Source organism: Adiantum capillus-veneris, chromosome 27 (assembly GCF_014529385.1).
Source record: "Adiantum capillus-veneris isolate H3 chromosome 27, ASM1452938v2, whole genome shotgun sequence".
NCBI classification, from domain to species: domain Eukaryota; kingdom Viridiplantae; phylum Streptophyta; class Polypodiopsida; order Polypodiales; family Pteridaceae; genus Adiantum; species Adiantum capillus-veneris.
The window spans coordinates 26,666,643-26,693,811 of NC_140957.1; the positions used below are offsets into that span (position 1 = coordinate 26,666,643).

The window sequence follows — 27,169 nt, forward strand, 5'->3', positions numbered from 1 at the left end:
CCCTATGGTCTCCCCTTAAGCATTAAAAAAAACAATCCCCCCCCCCCCCTACCCTAGCCCCCTACCCTTTCTCCTTTACCTTTTTTTTTGCCCACGCTTCTCTTTTTTCTTCCCCCCCCAAACTAATTAATTAATAGGTTTGTGAAAAAGTCGTTTTGGCTCCCTAGTGACTTGGCTTTAGAGCAATAAAATCTTTTTATTTCTTAGGAGATTCCGAGCTTCCTAAGGTATCTAATAAGCTTCACAAAGCAGTGCGAGTAGCAATTGGGCAGGCAATATCGCAACGAGTAGGATAGGCAACATCAACATCGCGAGCATCATTGGTGCCCCTCACTATTGCCTTTGGTTTCCTCTCTCTCTCTCTCTCTCTCTCCCCCCGCCCCCCCCCAAAAAAAAAAAAAAAAACACACACACACACACACCCCCCCCCCCCCCCCCCCCCTCCCCCCCCTCGACCCACTGAAGCTCTATCGAGTGCATGTGTGTGTGTGTGTGTGTGTGTGTGAGAGAGAGAGAGAGAGAGAGAGAGAGAGAGAGAGAGAGAGAGAGCATCTCCCACGTATTCACTTGTCTAACAAGAACAAGAAAAATTGAACGACTTGTGTGACTGTGTCTAACAAGAACAAGAAAAATTGAACGACCTTACTCCCTACTCTTTATTCATTACTAGGTTATACTGGCTCGATTGACGACCTATTAATTAATTAGCACCAAAGATACTCTCCCCTAGTATTGTCAAACCAAGGGACGTGGGTTCGCCCCAGTTCTTGCGTGATGTCTCGCTCTTCTGCGCCTGAGCACAGGCCCATGCCAGTCCTCCTGAGCTGCATCCACCCTTCCTCTCCTCGCTACACAGCACCTTGATCCACCACATCGCGTCGATAGCCTGAGAGAGAGGCAGAGGTAATCGGGCATGCATGAGAGCAAGCAGGCCAATGGCACGACTTAGGCGAGGAGCTTCACAGCATCGACGGAGACTACAACAGAGGATTCGAGAGAGAGAGAGAGAGGGAGAGAGAGTTTCGCATCTCTGTTGCTGCTACTAGACGACCTCCCTGGATTCGTCACCGCCTCCCACACCGCCATTGCATGAACCTCCTGCACAGTTCTGCCAGTGCACTCCTGCTCCGCAAACCTCCTTCCCCTCGTACCCAATGCGATCCCCTCTCATAGATACGCGCACCCCACCAACTGACATCCAAAAATTGTCAACCTTCTGTTTTGGCCACCCTTTTCTCTCTCCTCCACGTGACAGCTCCCTGCTTTTTCACATCGAACCCATCGAAGGGATCTCCAAAGATACGCGTTAATTCAGCTGCTTAGCAAAATTGTGCAGACATGCTGCTCCCTACTCTTTATTTTCCCCCTTCCTTGGTTGAAGGCTTTTAACGTCCTAAAAGCGATGGAAAGCGCTGGGAGTTGATCACAACACCAAGCGACAATAATCATTGAATTGGATGTAAACCACTTTGGCAACCTGATCTCTGTGCCCTGTGCTGGACACATCCATCTAATTAAAAAACAATGCATGTGTATTCCCCCGCCCCGCCCTGCCCCGCCTGCTGCGAGCTGCCCACACCGAGTTTTGGCATTGTTTTCCCATTGTCGTAAACCAGTACGGCCAAGCAGCAGACTCAGCCCTCATCCCCGCATGCAGGCGAACCATCCTACCATGCACCTGCGTACTCACCTGGAAATCGCGATAGCATTTTTGATACTTTTCGATTTTGTTTCAACTGGTACCTCTTACTTACTCCTATTGGCGCCGCGTTAAAAAAATTCATTAGTTGGAAGATGCCTCGGCATCTCCAAACTAATGCCTTTCCTATGACGATGACTCATCAATAATGCACGAAGGAGTAGAGCACCGTGGACTCAGGCAAGCCTCGATGCGTGCGATTCTGAGAGCAAAACAGACTCACATGCACCACTCTCGCAAGCAGGAGGCAAAGAGCATTTGCGGAAGCACTCTCGGAGGGAGGGAGAGAGAGAGAGAGAGAGAGAGAGAGACCATGCGAGATCTTGCAGGCAAGAAGAGAAGACAGCACGCGTGCACGCTCGGCCCTGCCCTTTGCTTTCCCCCTCATTCTCTCCCTCACGCCCTTGTCGAATCTCTGTCCTCGTGTGGAGAGATGATCCAAGATACGGCATGGCAGTCACGTGTGTGATGGTCCAAAAGCTCACAATCCGTTCTACTAACCGTGATAATTTCCCCCTTCCTTTTACTTAAAAACTTAATGATCCCATCTTTGAGGTCTGTTCCTACGACTCTCTCTCCCTCTCTTCAACACACTGCTCCCCCGGCGATGGTTGAACAGAACTGCGAGTCTCCTGCACCGTCTGGTCTACTTCTCAGGTGGACTCCCACAATTCAAGAGGTTTTGCAGTCCGCCTCAAATACTGCATTGCATTCTCTACATCGCGACGATCCAGTGCCGTACAAGCTCCTCAGAGATGCATGGTTTGCAGCCTCGCCATCAGCACGGCCCCCGTGGCGTCATCTTCTTGCGGGGTCTACCTTTGTATTCAAGATTCCTCAACCTCGCGAGAAGGTCTCTCTCTCTCTCTCTCACACACACACACACACACACACACACTCTCTCTCTCTCTCACACACACACACACACACACACACACACACACACACACAGAGGCATGCTTTCGTAAGCCCACGTTCAAATGCAATATGAAAAGAAGTGTTTTTGAGACAGCATACAGAAAGTAATCTTCATTTTGAGACGGAAAGATGGACAAGGAGTATGAGCTCAGAATGGATGCTTTGTCTCACGTGAACTCCGTTTGCAGAGCGATGAATTAAAAGCTCGTCTAGCCCGACTGCAAGATGTTGCCGAACGAAAAGCATACGACGATCTCGTCAAAGATGTTATTCCGCGCCAATTTGACGAGATGGAGTACTTTTCATCCTACAGGAATCAACTCGGTTTTGGTAAGGCACAAGCACTGAAGTGTCTCATATTTTCACCCTGTGAAGAAAGCATAGACTTTATTTGCTTTGCAAGGTGTATTTCAGTATGGGGCTGAATGAAGCAAGTCCAATGCCAATTGGAAAATATAGACATGTAATTGGATTCTGACACAAAGTACTATCATATTAGTGCCCTTTTTGTGCAAAAATGTGTGCGACAGTGCAACTTAAGACTTTCCTGAAAAAGTGTCAAACTTCAAACCGACCGCAGTCTTTAAAGTCCTTTGGTGCCTCCATAGGCGGGGAAATGATCGTACATTATCGCCCTTATGAGATGGTTGCCCTGTGACCCAAAAGATGTCCCAAAATATTGAGGCTTCTCATCATTATCCATGTGCATCATCCCTTTGATAGGGTATCCGTAGCGATCTCTATACATGCCTGGCATAGCCCTTTGCATGCTTCTCCGAGGCTATGGCATGTCTTTTTCTAGTATCTGGTGTCATCATGTCCATAGGCATTCCCACTTTTTTTAGTAGAACTCTCTCAAAATGAGGGAGTGAAATTATATCTGATTGTGCGTTGTATTGGAGGTCCATAGGCATTCCTATCCACACAATAAGATTGATATGCATCGGCACATGCACCAAGAGCATCTATGGCCATTAGAATGCTCAATGGCGCTGTTCGTTGTGTCTTGTAACATGCATATGTGAGCATTTCTGTTGCATTGTGATGTGCCAACCACGGAATATTGGGTGAGACTGTGTGGGTATATAATTTTAATGTATCAAGACACCTGTTGGAGATCAAGGCGGGGTGTGATGGCTAATTTTACTATGCAAGAATATCAAGAGCCCCGAATTGGAATGAGAATATACTCCTTATTGGATGAGATTTTTCTTGGAAGTTCCCTCGGAAATTTTTAAGCTAACTTGAGTTGTTTTGCAAATATGCTGTAATCGCGGACGATTACTTTCTTTCAAGAAGGGGGGATGTCACAAACTACTGACGTGTCAAGCCATTGAAGAGCGGAACCAACCTGCAGATCCCGATCGAGGGGTCTAAACTGTAGTAGAAGTAGAAGCAGCAAAATAAGTTTTACTAACTTGCAAAGTCTTGCCGTGTTGCCTAATTTCTAAATAGGAGTTCCCGCCAACTTAAAATACTTCACAACTTTAAAACTTGAGTCGACACGTCCGATGTAGTTCTGTGGCCAGAGGTATTGGCCCCAAAGCCTTGCGTCCCTTTCGGTATTTCTTTATTATATTAATGCTTGAGCAAAGTACAACTCACGAAGGGGTCCTCTGCTCTCAGACTCTGCGTCCAGATGCTCTGTAGAGTGAGGCCCCTTGGGTCCTTTTTATTCTTTCAAGGGATGCCAAAAGCAGAGCCCCAAAAGCAATCTGACTCAAAAGCAATTGGTCCAAAAAGCAACTGACTCCAAAATCTGGCCCAAAAAGCATCAACGCAATTTGCAAAATTTCGTACAATCTGCCACGTCAGCACCCTGTCAGCGCGTTTTACGAGCGTCCGTACAGTCAGCCTGTCAGCGCATTTCACGAGCGTTCGTACTGCAAGCCTGTTAGCACGTTTCACGAGCAATCCGTAGAGGCAGTGCTACGTCATCATGCCGTACTGTGTGTCTCCGGGCAGCATTGCCACGTCATCATTTTGTGACATATCCCCCTTTTGAAAGAATTGTAATCACCCTTGATTACGCCTGCAAAATCAAATATAAGCCATAAACCAGTTCAGTAGACACTTACTCTAAGTACTGACACACTAGACGACACAAATTCAACACACTTGTACAAAGACGACAATTACATTACATCACATTCATATCACATTTAGAGCAAATCACATAGAATCTAGGACTGTGGTTCTTGGCGTTTTATTTAGCAATCGCATCTAGATCCGCATCGAACCTCACTGATGTCGATTTAACTAATCCCATATCGCGATCACGTCCATGGATTCTATCTGATCTAGGACCATGATTCCTGGCAATGTATTTAGCAATCGCATCTAGATCTATCCTAGATCTCACTGACGTCGGATTGACTAATCCCATATTGCGATCATGTCCATAGATTTCCGAGACCAAAATGTTGCAGTCATTTGGTCAATCATTCCATCTACACTCACTGTCATGTGTGAGTAATCATTTTCGGGGATCCCAATCCATTAATCACACACTGAGTTCATATTGAACAGAGTGGTTCAATCATTCAGTTCTAGTTGTGTGGCCATCTTATCCCGCAGGAACTCTTGATGCGCTCACGACAGTTCCATTGAATCATTTGTGATTCAAAATTCATGATTCGTAAGCAGGTTCATTCTAGAGCTGTCATTGCTCCAAAATCATCTCATTCTTGATTTTCACCTATTATCTGCACACAACTAGCAAGTTCTTTCATAAAACATTAGTTTTATATATAAATCAAGTTCATCTTGGGAAATTCCTATTTCAAAGTTCTTCATTCACACACTTAGTTCATACTGAACACAATGTTTCTATCATCTAGTCATCTCATCCGTCCATAAGTCTTGATGCACCTAGATCCCTGTGTAGCCATCTCATCCTACAGGAACTCTTGATGCGCTCACAACAATATCTAGTCATCTTATTCATATGGGAATCTTGATGCACTAGAATCGTCATCATTCATTCAAAGTTCATGATTCTTATTTCGAATCATGATTAAGTTCATTCCAGAGCTATCGCTGCTCCCAATTCATCGTCATCTTATTTTCGATTTCACCTGCAAAACAGGCAAAATTTTGAGCAAATGGTTCACCTCGTTGCAAAAGAGTTGAGGTCCAGTTCCATGTTTCCAAATGCTTTCATATGCATGTTCCTCGCTCCTACTAGTTATCTGCACACATACAACAAGATATCAGTATCCCTTTAAGTTTCCTTTTCAAAATCTATTCTGAAGCGAGTATCTCCTCGCCTTGTAATATCTCCTCTGAGAGGTGTTATCTCTTCAGATTCTCCACGAGAACCCATGTGTAATCTGGGATTCTTTATGGCTTATGCCCTGCAAGAGAGAGCGATGAAGACAGGAGTGTACCCGATGCGCGATGAAGTAAGGGTGGGAGTGGCTAATAAGTCTATGGTCGAGCCATGAAGATTTTTCAATAACAATTTCAAATAAAATTCCATTAGACATTGAAAGCGTCATCGCAATTTGCGGAATTCCGTACAATCTGCCACGTTAGCACCCTGTCAGCGCGTTTTACGGGCGTCCGTACAGTTAGCATGTCAGTTGCGTTTCACGGGCGTCCGTAGTGCCAGTTTGTCAGTGCGTTTCACGGGTAGTCTGTACAGACAGTACCACATCATCATGCCGTATTGTGTGTGTCTGTCCAGGCAGTGCCACGTCATCATGCCGTACTTTGTGTATGTGTGTGTGCGTGCGCGTGCAGTATTGCCACGTTATCATTTTGTGACACTCAGAAATTTAAAGGAGAGCAAGCGCGTGCGTGCGCGTGCACACACACACACTCAAAATTGCGTGGAGAAATGATGACGTTGTAGTATTGTACGAATTGCCGCAATTTACGTTGACATGTTGACGTGACCTGCACGAATTTTCGTAATTTGTGTTGGTTGATTTTCAACACTAGCTTTTGAGGCCAGATGCTTTTAGAACTTGAAGCTTTTCATGTAACTGCTTTTCAAGGTTAAGGGCCTTTAAATATGAGCCAAGGGCTCATTCTCTAGCATGTTTCAGTGGGAAGGTGCAGAGGATGGAGTATTGGCGATGTAATGAGTTCAAGCAATATAAAGAAATATTGAAAGGGACGCCAACGTTTGGGGCCAGTGCTCTCTTGGGGTGGAACTCTGCCACTCCGCGTCTCGTGTGTCGTGCACTCTCTATCTCTTTCAGTTCAATGTTAATTGAAGTGCTTAAAGTTGTTGAGTCTATCCTTTTTCGTTGGCACGTGGTGCCCATTTCCGTGACAGGTGTGATTGCTAAATAAGTTTCAACGGTCATGATTCTCATCCAAGATCTTGACGGGGATAGTGATGTGAATGTTTAATGACTGTCGTCTTTGTGCAAGTACTGGATATATGTGGTCTAGACGTCAATACTTAGAGTCAGTGTTTGCCGAACTGGTTTTTATCCTCTGTTTTGTAGGCGTAATCGAGGGCGATTACATTTCTTTCAAGAGGGGTGTATGCCACAAAGTGATGACGTGGCATGGCCTAAAAAACAAAAGGGCCATCAACTTATGGAACTTGTCAATTAAGTTGTTCCCACTTATGGTGCCCTGGCCGAAGGGCTTAAAACTTATACAAATAAAGCTAGACACTCAAAAATTACGAACGGATGATGATGTGGCAGGCTGTACGGACTTCCGCAATAGGGCGTTAGCTTTCGGGACAAGATGGTTTTAGACTCGGTGCTTTTCATGTATTGCTTTTGGCCAGGGGCCTTCATAAGTGTGTTAGGGCCTCCCACCCTGGCAGATGAGTTTGGGAGCACTACGGAGAGAGCGAACCGTCAGACATTGTAACTGTCACGCGACAGGCACCACGTGCCAACGGAAAAGAACAGATTGAATAGACTTTTAGCACTTCAATAACAACTGAATTGAAAAAGAGAGAGCACACGCAACACGGAGTGGCGGAATTTGTAACAAACTTGGACACTCCAAGTCAAGATTCTACCGCGACACAGCAGGGATTCACTGCAGAACAATTCACAATTTCACACTTGATTCGACACGGCCCGTTGACGTAGTTCCGTGCCTAGAGATATTGGCCCCAAAGACTGGCGCCCCTTTTCGTATTTCTTTTTGTATTAATCTGTGTTCAAAGTACAAGAGAGTGGGTAGGTGCTCACTCTCAGACTCTGCGTCCAGATGCTTTGAGAAGTGAGGCCCTGTCCACTTATTTATTGGTTACAAGGGATGCCCAAAAGCAGAGCCCCAAAAAGCATTCTCTTTTAAAAGCTCTTTAAAATAAAGCAATTGATCCAAAAGCTTCAAGCTCAGCCAACGTAGACTTTCAGCAGCGCAAAAGCAACCATTCCTAATCTGTACACTTGGCGATGTCAGCAAAATCGGTGCAAAAAGCGGGATCTTCCGTGCGGCTTGTCAGCGAAATGGCGTCGAAATTTCCGGGATTGCCATGTCAGCCTGTCTCCACGTTTTACGGTGCTGCCAGCGAGTGACTGTGTTTGGGCATGCCACGTCACCAATTTGTGACATACCCTTCTCTTGAAAGCATTGTAATCGCCCTCGATTACGCTTGCAAAACAGACAGAGGCCATAAACTGTCTTAGTAGACAGCGACTGTTAGTACCGACGCACTAGGAACAATACATCTAGCACATGTACCAATCTACAGTCACATCATAGGACATCACTTGACATCACAGGACATCACATGACAAATCACATTCAAAATATCATTCCAAATCTCAGAACATGATTAATCGGCAACGTATTTAGCAATCGCATCTAGATCCAGCCAAGATGTCACAAGATGGGCACTACGTGCCAATAGAAAAGAACAGACTGAACTGACTTTTAGCACTTCAATAAAAACAGAAATGAGAGAGAGAGAGACGACACGTGACACGGAGTGGCGGAATTCCACCCCAGAGAGTATTGGCCCCAAACCTTGGTGCCCTTTTCGGTATTTCTTTATATTGCATCAACACAGTACAAGGCGGTACTCCAGACTTTGTGTCACCAGCCAGTGGCAATTCCATTTTTGTTTATTTTCTCTTTCTTTGGGGAATTTCGTTTGTTTTACCTTTTGGAAACACCCCTCTGGAAATCTAACTGCCTTGCATTGCATAGCTAGTGTGGAACTGTTCAGAGAGAGTCCAGGCCTGAGGGCTAAAGAGCACTAAGGTTGGACAAGGACTATGGTTAGCCAAAGTGGGGTCATTGGCCAGCCAAAGCGGAATCCTTTGCTACATAGGCTACATTTCAGTTCTGGGTGTGGCTGCAGTGTACAAAGAGGGTCAGATGACCTAGAAGAATGTAATGGCAGAAACTCCTAAATTTTAGGGACTTCTATTTTTGGACGGCAAAATGTCTTCGCGTCATTACGTGTAGTTTGACATGGGGATCATTTTGTTACTCTGTGGCCAAGTCAACAGAGGCTGCAGGTGAGATATTTTTAGACCCGAGGGTCTAAAGCGGGAAAATGCACAAATGAGTGACACTTGGCACTCTGAGGCAAGTTTACTACTTAAAGAGAAGGCAAAAACGTGATTTTCAGCTGTGAGCTCGTTTTTGAGTGCTGTCAGAGGTGGGAGAGCTTCAATGGAGTGCTGGCTTACCCTCTATGTACAGTGAGGTGCAGGATGTCATGACCTGCACACCTCTCACTGCTCTCTCTCTCTCTCTCCCCTATTCTTTATGGTTATGCCCCTCTAGTGGGCTTTTCATTTGACCAATGTACAATTATGTGTGTTCATGCGCGATTGCCGCGGCAAGAGCCTCTTGCACAGGTACTGGATTAGCTAGCGGCTAATCTCTCGTAGGTGCAGGTGATTCAGAGAGGTTTCACGTGCGAAATCTCGTCCGATTCAAAGGGCAAGTAGCCCTACAGGTGCGGGAGCTCGAGGACTTGCTACGGATGCGACTGGCACGCGAAACGGAGCCCGAAACAGTGAATTACAGCCTGCTGTGTATTTTTGCAGGTTTAGGGTTTTGGCCCTAAATGGACCCTAATACCCCCAGGAGGTTCGGGGACGCAAGGGGACCGCTGTACAGGTGATCTGGCGCATTTTCGGGGCAGAAAACAGAGAATTCAGCGTGCTGCAGATTCTCGCCAGGTTTTGCAAAGTGTCGGTATGCGTTGGGAAAGTCATCCAATGCGTGGGAATACTGACTGTGAAGGGTCCTAGCACAGTTATGCTACCGAAATCGGGCCAGAACAGTTGAAATTCAGCCAAGGTTGTGCGGGGCAGCTTGTAGGGAACCAGAACTTTTATTCCCTCTTTTAAAGAATAAAGAAATACCGAAAGGGGCGCCTATTTAGGGGCCAATCTGGTGTCTGATTCCCCTCTCTTGTGACATTATAGCACAGGTAGAATAGACGACTAATAGTGGGTGAAAGCTAAATCAAGGTTTGAAGTAAAGTCTACCGCCCTTTTTGAAGTTAACAGGCCGGTTACATGGTTGCATCGACGGGATTAAATCACTTTTTCCTCAAAAAGTGAGCCTTGGTCAGTTTGGTTAAAGACACAAAGAGAGTTTGGGATGACCTTGAAAACACAAAGAATTTGAAAGTAGATCGAGTGGATTTACAGGTGAGAAAGGCTACGAGAGTCTTTTTTTGGATACAGGTGAGAAAGGCTACGAGTCTTTCTTTGGATTTACACGTGAGAAAGGCTACGAGAGTCTTTCTTTGGATACAGGTGAGAAAGGCTACGAGTCTTTCTTTGGATACAGGATGGATGGCAACAAGGAAGAGGGTTCCTCTTCAGAGGATAGACAACCTATTCCAACTGCACATGAAATTGGCGATAGATCAGGCCAAGCCGAGAAAGCTTTGCAGGTTGTTAGAGCTGTGACCATGTTCAAGCAATTGATGGAGAATCCAAGATTTATGGAGTTCATACGATCTTCATCAATAGCACATCAAGTTCAAGGCAGTTTTGGCATGCCAGGAACAGTGTTTAGGGGTATGCAAGGCATGGTGCCTAACCCCATGTATGCAAACATTGGTTTGCACCCAGGATTTCAGGGCACACAAGGTCAGTTTGGGGTGTCACAAGGCAACTTGGGTATGGCTGGTTTTTCAATCCCATCAGTGAATAGGACACCTGGACATCAACATGTTACTGGCCAGGGAGTACAGATGGCTCCCAAAGGTGTACCCATTATGCAAACTGTCTCTTTTGACAATTTGGAGTCAATGGATAAGCTAAAGCCATACAAAGAAGATGAATAGTGAGTCCATTGACACATTCAATGGCTTTGATGAGAGGACAAAGATTTTCTCTTTCCTCGAACAGTTTGACAAAGCATTTGTTGGAAGAAGCATTTAAAGTCAAGAAAGCTGCAACTTTTCTGAAAAAAAAAAAAAAAGCAAGTCAGTGGTGGAATACACTCTTGTTACAAGGACAGAATAATTTCACTTGGAATGATCTCATACAGGTACCGAATTAGCTAAAGGCTAATTCAAAATAGGTACAGGATGATTTAACAAGATTTCTTGCGAGAAATCTCGTGTAAATCAAAGGGCAAGTAGTCGTACTGATGCAGAAGATCAAAGGCTACGAATTGGTGCGATTGGCACGCAAAACAGAGCCCGAAAGAAGAAAGTACAGCTTGCTGTATTTTTCTGCAGATTTAGGGTTTTGACCCTATTTGATGCCTTTTTGTCCCAAGAGCTTGGGGAAGCTAGAGGACAGTAATACAAGTGATCTGGAGCATTTTAGGAGCTTAAAACAGAGAATTCAGCGTGCTGAATTTCCACTACAGGTTTGCAAAAGTGCTCTATTATGCGTGGATAATCACTTGGATATGTGGATTTTTGGTTGTGAAGGTTTCTACTACAGTTATGTTGCCAAAATTGGGTCAAAAAGAGAATTCTTAGCCCAATAAAAAAGACAACATAAGGGTAAATCATAGGTTAATCTCCAAAGATCAAGATGAAGAGCAGAGAAAGATTGTTTTCAATGCTCAGTATGCAAATCAGTGATATTGCATAAAGACTGAAATTGCCTGAGAGTTGGAAGATTCACAATGCGTTTCACGTGAGTCTTCTCAGACCCTATGTGGGTGATGTGCGAGAAGATATGCCAGCTGAAGATTAGTCGGAAGTCGAGGAACTTGACGAGATGTTGGTCCCGGAACGGATTTTGGCACATAAAGAAAGAAAAGAAAAGGCAAGGTTGCAAGGTGCTGTTTGGTAAAGTTCAAAAGCTATTCACCTCTGGATGTCAAGTGGATGGAAAAAAGTGAACTTGCAGAGTCACTAAAAGTATGGGAACCTAAAGCCTTGGTTTGCAACTGTAACCGGCCTGTTAACTTCAAAAAGGGCGGTAGACTTTACTTCAAACCTTAATTTAGCTTTCACCCATTATTAGTCGTCTATTCTACCTGTGCTATAATGACACAAGAGAGGGGAATGGGATACAGATGCTAGAATGCATCTGTATGCGAGTCAGACACCAGATTGGCCCATAAATAGGCGCCCCTTTCGGTATTTCCTTATTCTTTAAAAGAGGGAATAAAAGTTGTGGTTCCCTACAAGCTGCCCTGCACAATCTGGGCTGAATTTCTTCTGTTCTGGCCCGATTTCGGCAACATAACTGTACTAGGACCCTTCACAATCAGTATCCCCACGCATTAGATGACTTTCACGACGCATACGGACACTTTGCAAAACCTGGCGAGAATCTGCAGCACGCTGAATTCTCTGTTTTCTGCCCTGAAAATCCGCTAGATCACCTGTACAGCGGTCCCCTCGCGTCCCCGAACCTCTTGGGGGTACTAGGGTCCGTTTAGGACCGAAACCCTAAACCTGCAAAAATACACAGCAGGCTGTAATTCACTGTTTCGGGCTCCGTTTCGCGTGCCAGTCGCATCCGTAGCAAGTCCTCAAGCTCTTGCACCTGTAGGGCTACTTGCCCTTTGAATCGGACGAGATTTCGCACGTGAAACCTCTCCGAATCACCTGTACCTGCGGGGGATTAGCCGCTAGCTAATCCAGTACCTGTGCAAGAGGCTCTTGCCTCGGCAATCACGCATGAACCCACACAACTGTACATGGTCAATCTGATGAGCCCACTAGAGGGGCATAACCATAAAGAATAGGGGAGAGAGAGAGCAGTGAGAGGTGCGCAAGTCATGACATCCTGCACCTCACTGTACATAGAGGGTAAGCCAACACTCCATTGAAGCTCTCCCACCTCTGACAGCACTCAAAAACGAGCTCACAGCTGAAAATCACGTTTTTGCCTTCTCTCTTAGTAGTAAACTTGCGTCAGAGTGCCAAGTGTCACTCATTTGTGCATTTTCCCGCTCTAGACCCTCGGGTCTAAAAATATCTCACATGCAGCCTCTGTTGACTTGGCCACAGAGTAACAAAATGATCCCCATGTCAAACTGCACGTAATGACGCGAAGACATTTTGCCGTCCAAAAATAGCAGTCCCTAAAATTTAGGAGTTTCTGCCATTACATTCTTCTAGGTCATCTGACCCTCTTTGTACATTGCAGCCACACCTAGAACTGAAATGTAGCCTATGTAGCAAAGGATTCCGCTTTGGCTGGCCAATGACCCCACTTTGGCTAACCGTAGTCCTTGTCCAACCTTAGTGCTCTTTAGCTCTCAGGCCTGGACTCTCTCTGAACAGTTCCACACTAGCTATGCAATGTAGGGCAGTTAGATTTCTAGAGGGGTGTTTCCAAAAGGTAAAATAAACGAAATTCCCCAAAGAAAGAGAAAATAAACAAAAATGGAATTGCCACTGGCTGGTGACGTACCCCTCTTTTGAAATCTCAAACGTCCTCGTTTGCACCTATGTCGTACATGCTTACAGTCAACACTTGGGTGTATTCAGCACCTGTCGACACATGCACGACACATACATGCTCATTGTCAACCCTGGTATATTCAACACCTCGTCGACAAATGTATTGCCTGCGTGTGAACCCTGTCCCAATGACATAGTGGAAGCGTCACACTCTGCCATTGCTTTGAGTCCATAACTTTCCAATGACAAAATGGAAGCGTCACACTTTGTCACTGTCTTTTAGTACACGTTGGATCCAGTAACACTTTCGAGCATACCCAAACCGACAGTTTAAGAATTCAGTTACACATGTACCCTTTAATAGAAGCAATTACTGTATCCTTGACAAACTGACAAGAAATACTCACTTCTATAGCACTAACCAAACTTTTGGACATTCCATAAGAGCAATTGCCAAACTGCCAATCTGTACAGCTCTAACATTCATGTAACATGCACTTCATTTGAGCTCACTGTAAGTAACATGTACATCATTTCTTTCAGAAGCCATTGTCACACCGACAATCCATGTAGCTCTGAATCTCAAGGGGTCAAGGTAGGTTGCAAACCAAGGTTTTAAGTTCCCATACTTTTAGTGACTCTGCAAGTTCACTTTTTTGCATCCACTTGACATCCAGAGGTGAATAGCTTTTGAACTTTACCAAACAGCACCTTGCAACCTTGCCTTTTCTTTTCTTTATTTATGTGCCAAAATCTGTTCCGGGACCAAGATCTCGTCAAGTTCCTCGACTTCCGGCTGAGGCATATCTTCTGGCACATCACCCACATAGGGTCTGAGAAAACTCACGTGAAACGCATTGTGAATCTTCCAACTCTCAGGCAATTTCAGCCTTTATGCAATATCACTAATTTGCATACTGAGCATCGAAGACAATCTTTCTATGCTCTTCATCTTGATCTTTGGAGATTAACCTGTGATCTACCCTTATGCTGTCACATTTATTGGGCTGAGAATTCTCTTTTTGACCCAATTTTGGCAGCATAACTGTAGTAGAAACCTTCACAACCAAAAATCCACATATCCAAGTGATTATCCACGCATAATAGAGCACTTTTGCAAACCTGTCCTGGAAATTCAGCACGCTGAATCTTCTGTTTTTAGCTCCTAAAATGCTCCAGATCACTTGTATTACTGTCCCCTAGCTTCCCCGAAGCTCTTGGGACAAAAAGGCATCAAATAGGGTCAAAACCCTAAATCTGCAAAAAAATACAGTAAGCTGTATTTTCTTGTTTCGGGCTCTGTTTTGCGTGCCAATCGCACCAATTGGTCGCCTTTGATCTTCTGCATCAGTAGGACTACTTGCCCTTTGATTTACACGAGATTTCTCGCAAGAAATCTTTTAAATCATCCTGTACCTGTTTTGAATTAGCCTTTAGCTAATTCGGTACCTGTATGAGATCATTCCAAGTGGAAGGAGTCTGTCCTTGTAACAAGAGTGTATTCCACCACTGACATACATTTTTTTTTTTTCCAGAAAAGTGATAGCTTTTATGACTTTAAATGCTTCTTCCAACAAATGCTTTGTCAAACTGTTCGAGGAAAGAGAAAACCTTTGTCCTCATCAAAGCCATTGAATGTGTCAATGGACTCACTGATCGTCTTCTTTGTATAGCTTTAGCTTATCCATTGACTCCAAATTGTCAAAAGAGACAGTTTGCATAATGGGTACACCTGTGGGAGCCATCTGTACTCCCTGGCCAGTAACATGTTGATGTCCAGGTGTCATATTCACTGATGGGATTGAAAAACCAGCCATACCCAAGTTGCCTTGTGACACCCCAAACTGACCTTGTGTGCCCTGAAATCCTGGGTGCAAACCAATGTTTGCATACATGGGGTTAGGCACCATGCCTTGCATATCCCTAAACATTGTTCCTGGCATGCCAAAACTGCCTTGAACTTGATGTGCTATTGATGAAGATCGTATGAACTCCATAAATCTTGGATTCTCCATCAATTGCTTGAACATGGTCACAGCAGTAACAACCTGCAAAGCTTTCTCTGCTTGGCCTGAACTCTCGCCAATTTCATGTGCAGTTGGAATAGGCTGTCTATCCTCTGAAGAGGAACCCTCTTCCTTGTTGCCATCCATCTTGTATCCAACTAAAGACTCGTAGCCTTTCTCACCTGTATCCAAAGAAAGACTCTCGTAGCCTTTCTCACGTGTAAATCCAAAGAAAGACTCGTAGCCTTTCTCACCTGTATCCAAAGAAAGACTCTCGTAGCCTTTCTCACCTGTAAATCCACTCGATCTACTCTCAAACTCTCTGTGTTTTCAAGGTCATCCCAAACTCTCTTTGTGTCTTTAACCAAACTGACTAAGGCTCACTTTTTGAGGAAAAAGTGATTTAATCCCGTCGATGGAACCATGAAACTGGCGTGTTCAATCCAAAGAGGGCGGAAGACTTTACTTCAAACCTTAATTTAGCTTTCACCCATTATTAGTCGTCTATTCTACTTGTGCTATAATGACACAAGAGAGGGGAATGGGATACAGATGCTAGAATGCATCTGTATGCGAGTCAGACACCAGATTGGCCCCTAAATAGGCACCCCTTTCGGTATTTCTTTATTCTTTATAAGAGGGAATAAAAGCAGTGGTTCCCTACAAGCTGCCCCGCACAATCTGGGCTGAATTTCTTCTGTTCTGGCCCGATTTCGGCAACATAACTGTACTAGGACCCTTCACAATCAGTATTAGATGACTTTCCTGACGCATACAGACACTTTGCAAAACCTGGCGAGAATCTGCAGCACGCTGAATTCTTTGTTTTCTGCCCTGAAAATGCGCTAGATCACCTGTACAGCGGTCCCCTCGCGTCCCCGAACCTCCTGGGGGTATTAGGGTCCGTTTAGGGCCGAAACCCTAAACCTGCAAAAATACACAGCAGGCTGTAATTCACTGTTTCGGGCTCCGTTTCGCGTGCCGTTCGCATCCGTAGCAAGTCCTCAAGCTCCCGCACTTGTAGGGCTACTTGCCCTTTGAATCGGACGAGATTTCGCACGTGAAACCTCTCCAAATCACCTGGACTTGCAGGGGATTAGCCGCTAGCTAATCCAGTACCTGTGCAAGAGGCTCTTCCCTCGGCAATTGGGCATGAACCCACACAACTGTACATGGTCAATCTGATGAGCACACTAGAGGGGCATAACCATAAAGAATAGGGGAGAGAGAGAGCAGTGAGAGGTGCGCAGGTCATGACATCCTGCACCTCACTGTACATAGAGGGTAAGCCAGCACTCCATTGAAGCTCTCCTACCTCTGACATCACTCCAAAACGAGCTCACAGCTGAAAATCACGTTTTTGCCTTCTCTTTAAGTAGTAAACTTGCCTCAGAGTGCCAAGTGTCACTCATTTGTGTATTTTCCCGCTTTAGACCCTCGGGTCTAAAAATATCTCACCTGCAGCCTCTGTTGACTTGGCCACAGAGTAACACAATGATCCCCATGTCAAACTGCACGTAATGACGCGAAGACATTTTGCCGTCCAAAAATAGCAGTCCCTAAAATTTAGGAGTTTCTGCCATTACATTGCTCTAGGTCATCTGACCCTCTTTGTACACTGCAGCCACACCCAGAACTCAAAAGTAGCCTATGTAGGAAAGGATTCCGCTTTGGTTGGCCAATGACCCTACCTTGGCTAACCATAGTCCTTGTCCAACCTTAGTGCTCTTTAGCCCTCAGGCCTGGACAGTTCCACAGTTCCACACTGGCTATGCAATGCAGGGCAGTTAGATTTCCAGAGGGGTGTTTCCAAAAGGTAAAACAAACGAAATTCCCCAAAGAAAGAGAAAATAAACAAAAATGGAATTGCCACTGGCTGGTGACAGCAACCTACCTTGACCCCTTGAGATTCAGAGCTACATGGATTGTCAGTGTGACAATGGCTTCTGAAAGAAATGATGTACATGTTACTTACACTGAGCTCAAATGAAGTGCATGTTACATGAATGTTAGAGCTGTACAGATTGTCAGTTTGGCAATTGCTCTTATGGAATGTCCAAAAGTTTGGTTAGTGCTATAGAAGTGAGTATTTCTTTCCAGTTTGTCAAGGATACAGTAATTGCTTCTATTAAAGGGTACATGTGTAACTGCATTCTTAAATTGTCGGTTTGGGTATGCTCGAAAGTGTTACTGGATCCAACGTGTACTAAAAGACAGTGCCAAAATGCGTCGCTACCATTTTGTCATTGGAAAGTTAATGACTCAAAGCAATGGCAGAGTGCGAAGCTACCACTATGTCATTGGGACAGGGTTCACGCGCAGGCAATACATGTGTCGACGAGGTCTTGAATACACCAGGGTTGACAATGAGCATGTATGTGTCGTACATGTGTCGACGAGGTGTTGAATACACCAGGGTTGACTGTGACCATGTACGACATAGGTGCAAACGAGGACGTTTGAGATTTCAAGAGGGGGGTATGTCACCAGCCAGTGGCAATTCCATTTTTGTTTATTTTCTCTTTCTTTGGGGAATTTCGTTTGTTTTACCTTTTGGAAACACCCTAACTGCCCTGCATTGCATAGCTAGTGTGGAACTGTTCAGAGAGAGTCCAGGCCTGAGGGCTAAAGAGCACTAAGGTTGGACAAGGACTATGGTTAGCCAAAGTGGGGTCATTGGCCAGCCAAAGCGGAATCCTTTGCTACATAGGCTACATTTCAGTTCTGGGTGTGGCTGCAGTGTACAAAGAGGTTCAGATGACCTAGAAGAATGTAATGGCAAAAACTCCTAAATTTTAGGGACTGCTGTTTTTGGATGGCAAAATGTCTTCGCGTCATTACGTGCAGTTTGACATGGGGATCATTGTGTTACTTTGTGGCCAATTCAACAAAGGTTGCAGGTGAGATATTTTTAGACCTGAGGGTTTAAAGCGGGAAAATGCACAAATGAGTGACACTTGGCACTCTGAGGCCAGTTTACTACTTAAAAAGAAGGCAAAAACGTGATTTTCAGCTGTGAGCTCATTTTTGAGTGCTGTCACAGGTGGGAGAGCTTCAATGGAGTGCTGGCTTACCCTCTATGTACAGTGAGGTGCAGGATGTCATGACCTGTAGACCTCTCAGTGCTCTCTCTCTCCCCTATTCTTTATGGTTATGCCCCTCTAGTGGGCTTTTCATTTGACCAATGTACAATTATGTAGGTTCATGCGCGATTGCCGAGGCAAGAGCCTCTTGCACATGTACTGGATTAGCTAGCGGCTAATCCCTCGCAGGTGCAGGTGATTTGGAGAGGTGTCACTTGCGAAATCTCGTCCGATTCAAAGGGCAAGTAGCCCTATAGGTGCGGGAGCTCGAGGACTTGCTACGGATGCGACTGGCACGCGAAACGGAGCCCGAAACAGTGAATTACAGCCTGCTGTGTATTTTTGCAGGTTTAGGGTTTTGGCCCTAAACAGACCCTAATACCCCCAGGAGGTTCGGGGACGCAAGGGGACCGCTGTACAGGTGATCTGGCGCATTTTCGGGGCAGAAAACAGAGAATTCAGCGTGCTACAGATTCTCGTCAGGTTTTGCAAAGTGTTGGTATGCGTTGGGAAAGTCATCCAATGCGTGGGAATACTGACTGTGAAGGGTCCTAGTACAGTTATGTTGCCGAAATCGGGCCAGAACAGTTGAAATTCAGCCAAGGTTGTGCGAGGCAGCTTGTAGGGAACCACAACTTTTATTCCCTCTTTTAAAGAATAAAGAAATACCGAAAGGGGCGCCTATTTAGGGGCCAATCTAGTGTCTGACTCGCATACAGATGCATTCTAGCATCTGTATCCCATTCCCCTCTCTTGTGACATTATAGCACAGGTAGAATAGACGACTAATAGTCGGTGAAAGCTAAATCAAGGTTTGAAGTAAAGTCTACCGCCCTTTTTGAAGTTAACAAGCCGGTTACACTTTGCACCTTCTCCAGGAAGCATGCCAAAGAATGAGCCCTAGCCTCATATTTAAAGGCCCTTGGCCCCAAAAGCAGTTTACAACGGAATTCCCTACAGCAGTCACGCAAAACGCGGAAATCCGTACAGCTTGCCACGTATCATGTCAGCGCAGTTTTCGAAAACTGCCACGTCATTAGCTGTAGGTCTTGCTCTATTTTAATCTTTATGTCACTTGGGGCTCATCGAACGGGGTCCCATAAGTTGGTAGGACTTCTTCTTTTGTTACTTGTTCTTCTTAGGGTTTAGGCCCCTTGGCCGGCATTTGCAAGTTGGCTCCATTCTTTAAGGCATTGACACATCAGCAGTTTGTGACATCTCCCCTTCTTGAAAGAGAGTAATTGTCCGCGATTACAACATATTTGCAAAACAACTCAAGCTAGCTAAAAAATTTCGGAGGGTCATTCCGAGGGACATTCCGAGGGACAATCAGTTTGCTCTTTTTGTTAAGGAGTTAGCTTCTCCTTTCGGCTCTTTTGATGAAGGAGTTAGCTTCTCCTTTCGTCCAGATCGAAACTCTTGATATTACGGCGTAGTAAAGTTGGCCATCACACCCAGACTGTACCGATCTTCCACAAGCGTCTTGATGCACTAAAATTACATACCCAGGCAATCTCATCCAATTAGGAATATTCAGTGGTTGACACATCACAATGCAACACAAATGCTCACATATGCATGTTACAAGACATAGAAACATAAAGCCGCTGATGAACACTCCCCCCGCAAATAACCATCCAGGTTCGGGCCATGAGCTGTTCAATGACTCCCTCATCACTCCTCCCGCAAATAACGTAAAAAGGTCCGGGCCATGAGATATAGAGGCCTTTTAACAACCAAACGTCCCCCAGACCGCAACCTCCATCGTTTGGAGGTGTTGAGAGTAACCACTACTCAGACTTCTTAATACTCCCCCCGTAAATAACCATGCAGGTCCGGGCCATGAGTAACAACACTTTTCAATCATTCGATACTCCCCCCACAAATAACCACAAGGGTCCGGGCCATGAGTATGAACAAGCATTCTCAAACATCATTTCTCACCCTCCACCCGAGAGTAAAATCATCAATCATTGAAACCAATATTAAAACTAGAGTCAAACATTTCAAATCGGCACCAAGATAGGTTTAAAACAGAAACCATCCATTTCAAACAAATTTCAAACAAAGTTTCAAACAATACTTTCTCAAACAAAGTTCAAAAGTCTAACTATTAAAGGACTAGAGAGTTCATTCAAGGTTTTGTTCGGACACCCGAACTTTGAGGACGACTGGGTTACCCTTCTGCATCACGGTGATGGTTCGGTTCCGAACCTGGAGAGTCGCATCATTCTTGTCATGCCAAGGCATGCCTAATAGAACGTCACAATTGCCCAATTTCATGATGTGGAAATCAACTTTTCCATGATAATCTTGAATAGTCACTGGAAGAGCACCAATGAGCGGTACCACTTTTTGAGTTTGCCCCGTGGCTAGCTCAGCTTCAATTTCTCCACCCTCTGCATCATAATCATGGGTGAAGTTCTCCATAGCTCTAGGGCCAAAGAAAATAAGGGCTTTAAAGCCATTGGCTTTGCCATATGCTCGACACAATTCATTTGTACTTTCAAGGCGTATGCCATAGTTGCCAGGTACTAATCCAATAGCCGGTTTAGCTCGTTTGGTTGGAGATGGTCCTGGGTTTCTGTCGACCGTCGACGCGGGAGTCGGCTCCGCGGGTCTGTCAGTGCGTTGGGGACAACCAAAATAGTTATGTCCAGTTTGAAAGCATCCAAAACATCGGCCTTGTTGTACTAAGGTGTCTCGTTGTTGAGGTGTCAAACGAGGCCTTTGTGGTTGACTTTCACGAGACTCTCGAGAATTTGATCTTTGTTGGCAAGAGTTGTGGTTAGTGGTTGGAGATTCTTCTGTGGTAAACTCTAGCTTTTCCTTCATCAGTGTGTCCTGTAGCATGGTCCATAAGTTCTGTGTGGTGGAGACATGCTTGGATAGACAATATTTTTGCAATGGTGATGGTAGTCCAATGGTGTATCGCTCGCATTGGGCCTCCAAGGGAACATATCTAAAGAAGGACACGGGGAGGTGCATATCGAGAAACCTTTGGTTATATTTGTCCATGGTTTCGGTGGCAAGCATTTTCAAGTTGCCCCACTCTGCCAAAATCCGGACTTCAAACATAGAAGTCACGTAACTACGTGCAAAAATTGTCTTGAAAGCTTGCCAGGTCCTTGCAGCATGCGGTTGTGTCGCGATTGAATTCCACCATTGCATAGCATTATCTTTAAGAAATCTCGCTGCTCAAGAAATCTTGGATTCTTCTATATAGTTCCCTAAAGCATAGATGTTGTCGAATTGCTGTAGAAACTGCAATGCTTTCTTGCGATCTTTCACCCCGGAAAAAGTGAAAAATTTGATTGTCGTGCCGCCATCTTTGAAATCTTTGGGTTGGCTAGGCGCATATCCTGGGTATGGACAATAAGGGTATTCATACGGGCTCCAACCATTGTAGCCTAGTGGCGGTGGTGGTGGTGGAGGTGGGGGCGATGGTGGTGGCAAAGGCAGAAGCACTAGACAAGGGTCAGATGGTTGCACCATATTCCTGAAAACTCCCCCGATCGGAACAGACGGCTGTGAAGGTTGCCGGTTGGAAGCTCTCGTACTTTCTGATGCCGGAGGAGGAGGTACCACCTGGGGCATCAAAGGGGGTAACATATAGTTCAAAAATTGTTGAAAACTTTGCAGCATCGGAAGATTCTGCTGAGGATTCCGTGAGAGAATGTCGTGAAGTTCATTGAGCAGAAACTGCAAATATTCTGCTAAATCCATGAATTTCAAGTCTTGGGTTTTTTATGGCTTATGCCCTGTAAGAAAGAGCGATAAAGACAAGAGCGCGCCCGATGCGCGATGAAGTAATGGTGGGAGTGGCTGATAAGTCTAGGGTCGTTGCCGAAGATACCTCAAATAAAATTCCAATAGCTGTGTCTGCTCTTTTGTAGGACTGGTATGCTTTCAAAAAAGCACACGCTTGATGCGCTGATACCAGTCTTGTGTGTGTGTGTGGGTCCTGCTTTATTTTAATTCTTTATGTCACTTGGGGCCCCATCGGACGAGGCCCCCATAAGTTGGTAGGACTTCTTCTTCTGTTACTTGTTCTTCTTAGGGTTTAGGCTCCCTTGGCTGCCTTTTGTAAGTTGGCTCCATTCTTCAGGGCTTTGACATGTCAGCAGTTTGTGACATCTCCCCTTCTTGACAGAGAGTAATCGTCCGTGATTGCAGCATATCTGCAAAACAACTCAAGTTAGCTCAAAAATTTCCTAGGGACAATCAATTTGCTCTTTTTGTTAAGGAGTTAGCTTCTCCTTTCGTCGAGATCGGAACTCTTGATATTTTGGCGTAGTAAAATTAGCCATCACACCCAGACTGTACTGATCTTCCACGGGTGTCTTGATGCACTAAAATTACATACCCAGGCAATCTCATCCAATTAGGAATATTCAGTGGTTGACACATCACAATGCAACACAAATGCTCACATATGCATGTTACAAGACATAGAAACATAAAGCCGCTGATGAACACTCCCCCCGCAAATAACCATCCAGGTTCGGGCCATGAGCTGTTCAATGACTCCCTCATCACTCCTCCCGCAAATAACCTAAAAAGGTCCGGGCCATGAGATATAGAGGCCTTTTACAACCAAGCGCCTCTCAGACCCCAGCCTGCGTCGTTTGGAGGTGCTGAGAGTAACCACTGCTCAGACTTCTTAATACTCTCCCCGTAAATAACCATGCACGTCCGGGCCATGAGTAACAACACTTTTCAATCATTCAATACTCCCCCTGCAAATAACCACAAGGGTCTGGGCCATGAGTATGAACAAGCATTCTCAAACATCATTTCTCACCCTCCACGCGGGAGTAAAATAACCAATCATTGAAACCAGTATTAAAACCAGAGTCAAACATTTCAAATCGGCACCAAGACAGGTTCAAAACAGATACCATCCATTTCAAACAAAGTTTCAAACAATACTTTCTTAAACAAAGTTCAAAAGTATCTAACTATAAAACAACTAGAGAGTTCATTCAGGGTTTTGTTTGGACAATCGAACTTTGAGGACGATTGGCTTGCCCTTTTGCATCACATTGATGGTTCGGTTCCGAACCTGGAGAGTCGCATCATTCTTGTCATGCCAAGGCATGCCTAATAGAACGTCACAATTGCCCAACTTCATAATGTGGAAATCGGCTTTTCCATGATAATCTTGGATAGTCACTAGAAGAGCACCAATGAGTGGTACCACTTTCTGAGTTTGCCCTGTGGCTAGCTCAGCTTCAATTTCTCCACCCTCTGCATCATAATCAAAGTCCATCTGCTTTAAGAATTGTGGATGGATGAAGTTCTCTGTAGCTCGCATTGGGTCTCCAAGGGAACAGATCTAAAGGAAGACACCGGAAGGTACACGTTGAGAACTTTTGGTTATATTCGTCCATGGGTTTGGTGGCAAGCATTTTCAAGTTGCCCCACTCTGCCAAAATCGGTACTTCAAACATAGAAGTCAAAAGTAACTATGTGCAAAAACTGTCTTGAAAGCTTGCCAGGTCCTTGGAGCATGCGGTTGTGTCGCGATTGAACTCCACCATTGCATAGCATTATCTTTAAGAAATCCCGCTGCTCGAGAAATCTTGGATTCGTATGTATAGTTCCCTAAAGCATAGATGTTGTCGAATTGTTGTAGGAACTGCAATGCTGTCTTGCGATCTTTCACCCCGGTAAAAGTGAAAAATTTGATTGTCGTGCCGCCATTTTTGGAATCTTTGGGTTGGTTAAGGCGCATATCCCGGGTATGGATAATAAGGGTATCCATATGGGCTCCAATCATTATAGCTTGGTGGCGGTGGTGGTGGAGGCAATTGCGGTGGCAAAGGCGGTTATATTGGATCAGGGTCAGATGGCTGCACCATATTCATGAAAACTCCCCCGATCGGAACAGACGACTGAGAAGGTTGCCGGTTGGAAGCTCTCGTCCTTTCTGATGCCGGAGGAGGAGGTACCACTTGGGGATTCAGAGGGGGTAACATGTAGTTCAAAAATTGTTGAAAACTTTGTAGCATCAAAAGATTCTGTTGAGGATGCTGCGAAAGAATGTCGTGAAGTTCACTGAGCAGAAACTGCAAATATTCTGCTGAATCCATGAATTCCAAGTCTTGGGTTCTTTATGGCTTATGCCCTGTAAGACACAACGATGAAGACGGGAGCGCGCTCGATGCGCGATGAAGTAAGGGTGGGAGTTGCTAATAAGTCCGGGGTCGGTTGCCGTAGATACCTCAAATAAAATTCCAATAGCTCTGTCTGCTCTTTTGTAGGACCGATATGCTTCAGAAAAGCACACGCCTGATGCTCTGATACCACTGTCACAAACCACTGTCACAAGATGCGCACCACATGCCAATAGAAAAGAACAGACAAAACAGACGTTTAGCACTTCAATAAAAACAGAACTGAGAGAGAGACGACTCACGACACGGAGTGGCGGAATTCCACCCCAGAGAGTATTGGCCCCAGACCTTGGTGCCCCTTTTGGTATTTCTTTATATTGCATCAACACAGTACAAGCCGGTACTCCAGACTTTGCACCTTCTGCAGGAAGCATGCCAAAGAATGAGCCCTAGCCTCATATTTAAAGGCCCTTGGCCCCAATAGTAGTGTACAGTAAAAAGCCTTCAAACTCAAAAGCATTTGGTGCAAAAGCAATGCCAAAAAGCTGCCAGCGTAAATCACGGAATTTTCGTATAGCAGTCAGCGCAAAACGCGAAAATCCGTACAGCCTGCCACGTCATCATATCTGCGCAATTATCAAAATTTCCGTACAACTGCCACATCATCAGTTGCTACGCCAGTCTTCTGTGTGTGGGTCTTGCTTTATTTTGATCCTTTATGTCACTTGGGGCCCATCGGACGGGGTCCCCATAAGTTGGTAGGACTTCTTCTTGTGTTACTTGTTCTTCTTAGGGTTTAGGCCCCTCGGCCGGCACTCTGGGCCTCGCACTCGCCCCGATGGCCGGGTATAGGTCGCGCGCTTAAGCGCCATCCATTTTCGGGGCTAGTTGATTCGGCAGGTGAGTGTTACACACTCCTTAGCGGATTTTGACTTCCATGACCTCCGTCCTGTTGTCTTAACTAATCAACACCCTTTGTGGAATCTAGGCTAATAAGTTCGGGGTCTGTGGCCAAAGATACCTCAAATAAAATTCCAATAGCTCTGTCTGCTATTTTGTGGGACCGGTCTGCTTTCAGAAAAGCACACGCCTGATGCTCTGATACCACTGTCACAAGACGGGCACCACGTGCCAATAGAAAAGAACAGACTGAATAGACTTTTAGCACTTTAATAAAAACAGAACTCTGAGAGAGAGACGACACGCGACATGGAGTGGCGGAATTCCACCCCAGAGAGTATTGGCCCCAAACCTTGGCGCCCCTTTCGGTATTTCTTTATATTGCATCAACACAGTACAAGCCGGTACTCTAGACTTTGCACCTTCTCTAGGAAGCATGCCAAAGAATGAGCCCTAGCCTCATATTTAAAGGCCCTTGGCCCCAAAAGCAGTTTACAGTAAAAAACCTTCAAACTCAAAAGCTGCCAGCGTAAATCAAGGAACCGTACAGCAGTCAGCGCAAAACGTGGAAATCCGTACTGCTTGCCATGTCATCATGTCAGCGCAAGTATCATAATTTTCGTACAATTGCTATGTCATCAGCTGCTATGCCAGTCTTCTGTGTGTGTGTGGGTCATGCTTTATTTTGATCCTTTATGTCACTTGGGGCCCCATCAGACGGGGTCCCCATAAGTTGGTAGGACTTCTTCTTGTGTTACTTGTTCTTCTTAGGATTTAGGCCCCTCGGCCCGCACTCTGGGCCTCGCACTCGCCCCGATGGCTGTGTATATGTCGCACGCTTCAGCGCCATCCATTTTTGGGGCTAGTTGATTCGGCAGGTGAGTTGTTACACACTCCATAGCGGATTTCGACTTCCATGACCACCGTCCTGCTGTCTTAATCAATCAACACCCTTTGTGGGATCTAGGCTAATAAGTCCGGGGTTGGTGGCCGAAGACACCTCAAATAAAATTCCAATAGCTCTGTCTGCTCTTATGTAGGACCCGTATGCTTTCAGTAAAAGCACACGCCTAATACTCTGATACCACTGTCACAAGACGGGCACCACGTGCCAATAGAAAAGAACAGTCTGAACAGACTTTTAGCACTTCAATAAAAACAGAGCTGAGAGAGAGAGACGACACGTGACATGGAGTGGCGGAATTCCACCCCAGAGAGTATTGGCCCCAAACCTTGGCGCCCCTTTTGGTATTTCTTTATATTGCATCAACACAGTACAAGCCGGTACTCCAGACTTTGCACCTTCTCCAAGAAGCATGCCAAAGAATGAGCCCTAGCCTCATATTTAAAGGCCCTTGGCCCCAAAAGCAGTTTACAGTAAAAAGCCTTCAAACTCAAAAGCATCTGGTGCAAAAGCAATGCCAAAAAGCTGTAAGCGTAAATCACGGAATTTTCGTACAGTAGTCAACGCAAAACGCTGAAATCCGTACAGCCTACCACGTCATCATGTCAACGCAATTATCAGAATTTTCGTACAGCTGCCACGTCATCAACTGCTACGCCAGTTTTCTGTGTGTGTGTGGGTCCTGCTTTATTTTAATCCTTTATGTCACTTGGGGCTCCATCGGATGGGGTCCCCATAAGTTGGTAGGACTTCTTCTTGTGTTACTTGT

At 45.3% G+C, this 27,169-nt stretch overlaps 1 protein-coding gene across 1 annotated transcript in view; it reads left to right on the plus strand.

Annotated features, from left to right (window-relative positions):
- Window positions 1-1,849: 1,849 nt before the first annotated feature.
- Window positions 1,850-27,169, plus strand: part of LOC147421674 (ER-based factor for assembly of V-ATPase) — a 60,077-nt gene continuing 34,757 nt past the window's right edge. The window contains exons 1-2 of the mRNA XM_086503612.1: window positions 1,850-2,552; window positions 2,806-2,947. Of these exons, the coding sequence (XP_086359738.1) occupies window positions 2,238-2,552; window positions 2,806-2,947 (457 nt within the window). The 5' untranslated portion in view covers window positions 1,850-2,237. The remainder of the gene's footprint in view (window positions 2,553-2,805; window positions 2,948-27,169) is intronic.